Here is an 8,410-nt window from a genome sequence, read left to right on the forward strand (position 1 = left end):
TCCTAGCCAATCAGAGAGTGGTTTCTTAAAACGGGATAGCTTATTCTGCGGATCCAATTATGGACCCACTTTTTTAAATGACCTCACAGTTGAAATGATGCTGGCCGCCTGGGCCGTCCTGGAGGTAAGACAAGGATGTAAGGTGCTTATCGCCGAATTGAATATGCGTCTAAGTACTTGTACTCTCATGCCTTTAGTATCATGATGTGCGAGGATGAGAAAGGTACTGGGCTCTTTTACTCTTTCAAAAAAGTAGCCAGTTATTCCCAGGTAGGACGCTTGTAAGATACTATGTTTCCCATAGCTAGGCAATTCACTAGCTATTTACTCCATATCTAGGGAAAGTATGTAGTAGGCGGCATAAGCTGACAGAGTGATCGAGGCGATGCTATATGTGCTGTGGAATTTGGTCGGTTTCTATGATGCGAAGGCGGTGCAAAGAGCTCTGTGGTCTGGTGCAAAGAGTGCGGAGAACCTGCAGGTACGCAAAGTCAAATATCACAATTAGACAGTCGATAAATCATTATGTTCGGCGTACTTATTCGACCTGATCAAAGACCTCATATCTTCCGAGGTGTGAATGGAGTATGTACAGTAGCAGAAATTTCCTCAGTACGAGCGACTCCTCCAACTCCGACGCCTGAATGCAATTGCGGAACTGTGTTACAATATACCGCGTCTATTCAACGCCAGCATAGAGATCAACAACAATGTTGATAGCGGCCACAAGGATTTCTGCTGCGATGAGGACAATCACTACAACATATTAGCAGGGCAGGGTGATATCATGGGCCCGCACGTACCGATCCACTCAAGGTACTCACCGTGACGGTGAGTTAATTGGTCTTTCAACACAGCAAGAAGATCTGCTATTACATCTAATCGTTCGGTCAAAAGACTCACGCGCTGGTCCATTTCCAGGTAACTTCGGACAGCTTGGTATACAGGCTCCAGCTGTGGCTCTGCCCACATCAACTCGGGGCTATCCAACACCGAGCCCTGAAGGTGGATATTGATACGTAGTATAAATAGTTCTCCGACTTGCATATTGATCTGCCGTCTTGAGAGGTTGACGCTTCCAGTTTGCGCGATCTGGGCCGGCAATGGCGCCGTGTTTGAGATTGTTTCGGATACAAGATCTTCAAAGAGAGACGTCTTCACCGACTGAGCTAGTGCATGTGAAATGGCGAGCTTAATCATATAGTTTCGGGGGTCGCGCAGAGAAATGAAATCGTTGTAAATTCGGGCCTGGTATTCGCGGGCATAATAAAAGTTGAAGTTCTCCACCTGGGTGTCTTCCGGACTTAGAATTGAGGTTGCAAATTTAGATATATCCGACAAAAATCGAGACTCTTGCGCAGGTGTCATGCCCCATATGACAACAGTGCCATAATCGAAAAGAAACACTTCCGGAGCATGAATAGTGGTGTCGATATCCGGGGCATTATCGAGCACAGAGGCTTCTGTCGCATTCTGTTGATGGGAGTCGCGATCATGCAAGTCGATGAGCTCCTCTCGCCTATTGCCGAAGTCCTCGTTGACCTCCACCGCACTGTCCGAGAACCTTCGTTCCCTAGGCATCCTATCGACCGTATGAGTGTTTTCCGAATCGACATTATTGGAATGGTTTCCAGCTTTCTGTTTTGCTTCAAACTGGTAGTCAAACCGCGAGTAGACGCATTCATCGAACAATTTGGGATTGGCACCGCGTGTTTTGGACCGTGACTTTAGGAACTTGAACACGCCGTCTAGACGATAAGAATTGGCTGTACAGTACGCCGTTACCCGGGGTAATCTGTCTCTATCTGCCTTTCCCAGCTTCGCCGCAAGACTTCGAGCAGCAGGTTCCTTTATCCGCGCGATTTGTCTGTATACGTCGGAGGGAGATGTCTCCTCATCAACAAGCTCCTCCTCTGTTATAGGGTCGGGTAGAAGTTTCAATTTTTGCGCAGTTTTTGTCGTTCTCTGCGGCCCGATCTTTGAGGCTGGATACGAAGAAGCGACCGAGCCAGGAGCTCCATGGCTGTTGCGACGGCGAAGCTTGCTGTTCAGAGCAGATAGCCCAGTCGGTCTTGAGTTGGCGAGTGAAGAATTGCCAGAAGCCAAAGGTTTAAACTTCGGATCTGCAGAAGCTGAGTCGTGGTATGTACTGACGGTTGTGAGGGGATTGAACGTCACAGTACGAGGAGGCCGGTTCCCTCGCGGTGACGTATTGGAGGATGCAGCATGGTGATATTGAGGGAGCAGAGGGGAAGACTCAGTAGCCGACGCCATTCTATATGTGATTGCATATGGTTGAGCGTTCAATCATGCCAAACGAATGGATTAGGAGTTGAATCGAGTAATTGAGGGGTCAACAAGGAGTTTGGTGGATGGTAAAAGCTGAGCGGATGAGAGAAGGAGCTCCAGCTTTTTGCACGTGCGGCCAGCCTACAAATCGGATGTGACCGTTATAATTGCCAGAGACCTTCAACCATTTACCACTGTGCTTTGGACTTAAGTTATCATCTTATGCTAGAGTAAAAATGTACGGTATACGCAGTTGGAAAAATCAGTCAAGAGAAACGAAGCATGCTTAATGCTCCCGGTCTTTACATACAGATTGCCGTTATGATCATCGCATTTACCAGAGCTTCAAAACGCCCAACAATTACGACATGCAAATCCCAATAATCCCCAATCCGAAAGTTGAAATACCCAATGCAATGGAATAGTACTCCGTAGCCAAGTACGGTAAAGAATTACTTGCGCACGAAACTCCTCTTGCCGCTACTGACCATCCTCATCCCATTAACATGCCCAGTACTGCGGGCCTGTTTCAACCAGGCTTCTCTCGCACCTCGACTCGCCTTTGACGCTTTCGGCGCGAGTGCTGTGTTCGGCTGCTTCCGCGAACTCTCACTATCCAACACACGAATGGCGACATCACCCATTCGCACGTCTTTTGGTGCCTTCTCCTTCTTCTCCAAGAACCTGAGCTTGGTTGGTTTTTTCTGCGAGAAAACCTCGAATTCGGGTGGAGGTGTCGGCGGTCGGACGTCAGGCACAGCGTTTAGAATGTCGTCGGGGAGAAGGGCGGGAAGCGTCGAGCGCCGAGTGTCCTGAGTGAATGAGCCTTGCAGCGTTGCTGAGCTCTCAGATAGCATATCTTCTGCAGGGGTCCCAGCTCCTGGCATGACCTGAGACGTATGGACTTCTTTTCGTTTAGCTGAGGCTTTAGCTTGTTGTTTGCGCGCTTCGTCCAATTGCCGCCTTTTCTCTCGTTTTGCTTGTTCCTCGCTGACATGCGGTTAGCGATGAATGGGCATTTGTCAAAAGGATCAAGAATACGAACATTTTCCGCGCTTCATCACGTTTCTTAGCTTCAAGCTTTATTTTGTTTAGTTGAGTAGAGTTGTCCACAGTTTCTGGGGCTTCATCCTCGCTACTATCCTCCTCGTCAAGCTGCTTCTGCTGCGCATCGACCGGGACCTCTGACTCCGCCACGTCAGGCAATACAGGTTCTTCGCTGTCGAATCGAAAGTGTTTCTTCGGCGCTGCTTCCTGCCCGATATCTTCATTCGTCTCCTTCACCATATCCTCAGTTGTTTCTACACTGCTCCTCTTCCTGCGTTTGTTACCTTGAGTTTCTGGGCTTCTGGCAAGCGTGGAATTATCAGATTTGCGCTTCCCACTCAACTCAGGCGATCCATTCATTTCAGCATCTTCTGTCGGCGAGACGGCCTGAAATGCTGCTGATCGGCGAGTGGTAACCATTTTCGATTTCGTTGCAGGGAGGGTCTCGTTCGGTTCAGTAGTGGCAGTAGTCGAGTTACCATATGAATTTTGTTCAGGAAATAAGATGCCCTTTGCCGCGGTGACAATCTGTGACAACATAGAGGGGAAGTCGACCGGTTGTTGCGCTTCAGATCGGCTTCCGCGGCGGATCAAAAAGATTTATGAAAATACGTCGGAAATTTGTTCTTCCGAAGGCCCTATCATTCTACTATAAAGTTTACGAGTGATCTGTTTCAGCGGTTCGTCATAATGCATCCTTTTTTGGGAAAAAAAAATGGCTAAGTCAGAAGTAGTCCTCTGAACACTGCGGCTCTGAGGTTCTTTTGGTCATTATGTTGGTCGGCGTTGAATAATTCAAATGGTACAAAAACATATATATCGTCCAGGTATCTCAAGTAAACCCATCCCATAATGTGAACCTTATTCCATGCTCCATAGACGCCAATTTCTTGATGCTTGGTCAATCCCTATATGCCCAGATGCAAATTAAACAGCGTTGATCATCTCATTCCGCTCCATCAGCTCTTCATGTGCAGTCGTAAAGTCATCTTCGCCGATGTCGCTGGTTTCGTCCCAGAACTTCCTGTGCTCGTCGCTATCATCCCCTCGAACAGTCCACATACTTTCTCGTAACCTTTTATTGCGCTCACGATCCTCCTCAATTCGCTGCTCAATCTGCCTCTTGTCTACCCGGATGCCATTCGCCTTCATACCGCGAGGTGTCCCTGTCTTCGACTTTGAACCAGGTTCTTCTTCCTCTTCAGCTTCTAGATCAAGATGTGCTGGGTGTGTTTCTCGATCCTTCAAGCCTGCGTGAATTTCTGCTACCGTTTCGGCGGAGAGCACTTCTTTGGCTTGGAGACCGTTAAGAACTCGGCGCACGTGCTTTACATTGGCGGCACCAGAGCCATCCGCTGGCGCTACGCAATCAACGACTCGGAGGATATCTCGTTGAATCATGTGGACGTAGGGGAGGTGGTCCTCTTTAGTGGCCATTTCGCAGAATTGCTCAATAAAGTATAGGATGTTGGCTCGGTTGTTCATGTTATTCTAGGGAATAGCTTGATCAGTTTTAGATCATGTATGTATATGGCTTAACAGCCATGTGCACTCACTCTTTCAAGCTGCTCTAGAATGCAAGAGTGGAGATCTTCATCCATGTCGCGGTATTTGAGCGCATAATGCGCGGCTTTCTGCGACGATGTAATGGATGCATTGAGATGTTGTAGTTGCGCTGTAAAGCGCATGCGAACTTCAAACGGATCTGCCATCATCGTGTCGAATTCTGCGCTTTTGCGGTTAGAAGATAATTTCTAAATGTATTGCTGAGAGGGAAGATCTGAGAGGCCGCTGATCGAGAGGGGCGGTCAATGAGACGCCGGCAGTTCTGTATGGGAAGTTGGCTTTTACCCGGGCGGTGACCCCGTATTTATCGCAGGACTATGTTAAAATAAGCCAAATTGTTGAGCGGCAGAGAATACCCATGAAAAGAAGTAATGTTGCAAATATAAGAATACTCTGTTGCTACCAACCTCTCTTAAAGCCAAGAGATACCTATATTTGTTCTATGTCCGAGACCCAAATCGCCACCGATCACTCCCGTTCATCAGTACTGGCCGTGGAACAATCAGTTTAAACTAAAACGAAGGCCGCCGGTCCAGTGGCGTCAGTGGAGGAGCAATACTCAAAGCATCATCGCTTTGCAGTAGTCCAATCTCTTCTGCAGTGTCATTTCCCCCGAGAGGACCACTTGTCCATTCGCCCTCCCGAGATGCAGGATCATTAACAACAGACCATACATCCTTTTTTGTTAGTAGCCCATGGAGGAAACCTTTGTTTACAAATAAGACATAACGGAGGCCAAGTCTTTGAAACATGCGCAGCACTATTAGGAAGGTTGTACCGCTGTTCAGCGTGATAGGGGTTTGGTCCATCCAAGGTCGAAGGTCGAGCGTATCCATCGGGTCCGCAAATGGTTGATGCGCAAAAAAGACCGGAGTTGCGCTAGAGAGCTCTTCTCCAGATGGAGATGTGGGGTTCTTCAGGGCGTAAGAAAGCTCGTTGCGTGAGACATAGCCAAGGAGAACGGGGTTCGAGGCTTCCATAACGACGGGAAATCCGCGGTATGAGGTAGTCTGAAGAAGGTTTCGAAGAGAGCCAACCGTATGACCGACGGCGGTAAGGACTGTAAGGTCATCTGTTTTTGTCATGACGGCATGGGCAGGTACATCGGGAGGAGCGGTGTCCTCACGGTGATCAAGGAAAGGATACTCGTTGAGCTGGATCCACGATTCATAGATACCGCGCTTTCCAAATATATCCCCGCACCATTTGGACAACATAACTGCGATCATGATGGGGATGACATACGTAAGGGCCCCTGTAAGTTCAAACATAATGACGACAATTGATACGGTCATTCTTGTAGCGCCGCCAAGGGCTGAAGCCGCCCCGACAATTGCGTAGAGTCCCGGAGTCACGCAAGGGATATCAGGCTCACAGTTCCCGAAGAGGAAAAAACCAGGGTAAGAGTCCTGCCAGATTTTGAAAGCCGTTCCTAGAGCACGCCCATACAGAGCACCGATTGCGAATGATGGAAGGATAATACCAGCAGGGATATCAAGCCCAAATGTGATTGTCGTGAGGAAAAATCCTAGGACAGCAGCTACAAGCAAAAGAGCTACTGTACCAGCTGACGCTGCCCCAGTCTTGCAAAGACCGAAATGGTCAGGAGTTCCTGCACTGCATTCGGCGAACAGCGAATGGACAAGTTCCGAGTTTTGAGCTCTCATGAATATGTTAGGGTAGTTTACCAGAGCGCTGAGGATAGATACGACCACAACCTCAATTATTGGATGGGAGAAACTCCGCGTTTTTCGCCATTTAGCAATTCGCATGTTCAATCGGATGAGGAACGCTCCATAGAGACCGCCCACGATACCGAGAATAACAAATGGTATCATTTCGAAACGATGCCAACCCCTGGTGTACTTCACTTCGTAGAGAGCAATGTTGCCTGTGCGAAATGGATCTAGCGCTTGTAGGGTAACTGTGGCTACCATTGCGCAGACAAAACTTTGCCACATTGCTTTGTCAGGAAAGTAGTATGATAATTGCTAGAACTCTGAGTCAGCTAGACATCAACAAGCACATCTAAATGTTCACACCTCTAAACTGAACAGGACACCGCCAATTGGTGCGCCAAAGGCAACGGATATGCCTGCGGCAGCTGCCGCAGAGAGTACCTCTCGTTTTCTCGCTATAAATGTTAGCTCTCTTTCAGTCTCCTCGGCGTGTACGGGTGAAAACCTTCGTTGCTGTTTAGGCTATCAAAAGTCTTCATTATGACGCTGGCGCAACAACATGCGACGTGGACAAGTGGACCTTCTTTACCTAGCCACATGCCGGATGCCACGGACAGGCACTTGTTTTTATTGGTTAGCTTCAATCGGCCTCATTCATTGGAGACAACCTACCAAACCTAATGATTTAATCGCAAGGGTCCAGGGCCCCATGAAATGCCTGATAATGAAGCCGCCTAGGACTGTCTTGATTTCAGGTATTCCGCTATGCCTCGCATATATTGCATAATTCCTGACCAATGTGCATGCACAAAGGGCAAAAAACACCTAGCCGCTGCATTAGATATGTATAAAAAAGGGGGATCCTCAAGGGGGTACCTACAGAATAAAGTGTATAAAAGATATATTCTATTGTATAAGATCCAGCGGATGATCTAGCCCCCACAGCCTTTCCCCAGGGAGTCCAATCCATACATTTCGAAGGGTCTGTAGTCCGAGCATGTCAGTATTGCACCCATAATTCGAAAAGGTTGTGGTAGCTCACCCTCTTCGTGTCCCCAGCAGCAAAAGCTACGGTTCAAATAAAATTTCCCTCCCCCTGGGCCATTTTTGCAATATCCAGCTTTGATGTCCCCCAGCCAGTCGCTGACGATATCAATGGATGCAGCAATGATACCAACTGATATTCCCGTAGCGATGAGAACGAACCAAACGTTACTGGCATCAAAAACTTTGCGAGCGTACCCAAGCATTCCTTTCCCGCTAGCCGAGAGTAGTCGCTTCCTTTGACGCTCTTTCGTGTATTCAAATATCCAATCAATAGCAGTGAAATCATCGTAACCGACCCGTCGCCCTGGACCTTCAACATACCAATCTAACAAGCCTCCCTCCTTCTGGATGTTATAGTTCCCATTACGTTGCGAGCTTTCACCCGCTGGCTGCGGATCAATGTCTGTTGTCAGTCCGTTCCTGGATGCTGTACGGCTGGGACCCGAATGTCCGTCGGAGTCGGTCGTAAAGATATTGGAGAGATTCGATAAACTGAATCCAGATCGGTGCTTATGTTTGCGCTTAAACGAGATCCTAGTCATATTCAGGCGTCAGCTTGAGTCATGTTGCACAAAGACCTACTTACGGCTCACGCAGACCATCACTTAAAGGTTCGCGTGTATACTGCGAAAGGCTGTTGTCGCGAAGCCGCGGGAGCCGCGGATTGTTCGTACTTGGTTCGCTTGAAGGCTGCTGGACCTCGAAATCCGGCCCCGAATCCATTATCAATAAGGCAGATCATATGGATAATATACAAGGACATACGCGTTATTGACCATGGT

General features: G+C 48.2%; 4 protein-coding genes across 4 annotated transcripts, besides 3 other annotated features; all 4 read right to left on the bottom strand.

The window, feature by feature from the left end:
* Positions 1 to 8,410: part of a sequence feature (contig 1.107 303..444822(-1)) that runs on past both edges of the window.
* Positions 95 to 124: a sequence feature (Short protein (ANIA_11507, CBF69722.1) was converted to a misc_feature.).
* Positions 198 to 218: a sequence feature (Short protein (ANIA_11507, CBF69722.1) was converted to a misc_feature.).
* Positions 525 to 2,274, bottom strand: ANIA_10806 (YagE family protein; the record flags this gene model as incomplete). Its single annotated transcript, XM_050611320.1, has 2 exons — positions 525 to 756; positions 804 to 2,274. The coding sequence occupies 2 exons, from the start codon at positions 2,272 to 2,274 to the stop codon at positions 680 to 682; spliced, it is 1,548 nt and encodes a 515-aa protein (XP_050466942.1). The 3' UTR covers positions 525 to 679.
* ANIA_10798 (uncharacterized protein) lies at positions 2,584 to 3,889 on the bottom strand. The gene is made up of 2 exons (XM_050611322.1): positions 3,335 to 3,889; positions 2,584 to 3,279 (listed from the first exon to the last, which is right to left on the bottom strand). The coding sequence occupies exons 1-2, from the start codon at positions 3,874 to 3,876 to the stop codon at positions 2,742 to 2,744; spliced, it is 1,080 nt and encodes a 359-aa protein (XP_050466943.1). The 5' UTR covers positions 3,877 to 3,889; the 3' UTR covers positions 2,584 to 2,741.
* On the bottom strand, positions 4,264 to 5,051 carry ANIA_06312 (CTD kinase subunit gamma; the record flags this gene model as incomplete). The annotated part of the gene is made up of 2 exons (XM_658824.1): positions 4,264 to 4,827; positions 4,893 to 5,051. The coding sequence occupies 2 exons, from the start codon at positions 5,049 to 5,051 to the stop codon at positions 4,264 to 4,266; spliced, it is 723 nt and encodes a 240-aa protein (XP_663916.1).
* Positions 5,415 to 8,351, bottom strand: ANIA_06311 (chloride channel protein; the record flags this gene model as incomplete). The annotated part of the gene is made up of 5 exons (XM_658823.1): positions 5,415 to 6,893; positions 6,945 to 7,103; positions 7,254 to 7,321; positions 7,624 to 8,162; positions 8,215 to 8,351. 5 exons carry the CDS (start codon positions 8,349 to 8,351, stop codon positions 5,415 to 5,417), a joined length of 2,382 nt encoding a protein of 793 aa, XP_663915.1.

This window comes from Aspergillus nidulans, chromosome I (assembly GCF_000011425.1).
Source record: "Aspergillus nidulans FGSC A4 chromosome I".
Classification (NCBI taxonomy): Eukaryota; Fungi; Ascomycota; class Eurotiomycetes; order Eurotiales; family Aspergillaceae; genus Aspergillus; species Aspergillus nidulans.

What these genes read in the sequence shown, in the direction of transcription:
- ANIA_10798 (XM_050611322.1), bottom strand. Translation starts at nt 3,876, where the DNA reads ATGTTGTCACAGATTGTCACCGCGGCAAAGGGCATCTTATTTCCTGAA. An exon ending in CGTGATGAAGCGCGGAAAAT is followed by an intron (nt 3,280 to 3,334) that starts GTTCGTATTCTT and finishes ACCGCATGTCAG; the next exon opens with CGAGGAACAAGCAAAACGAG.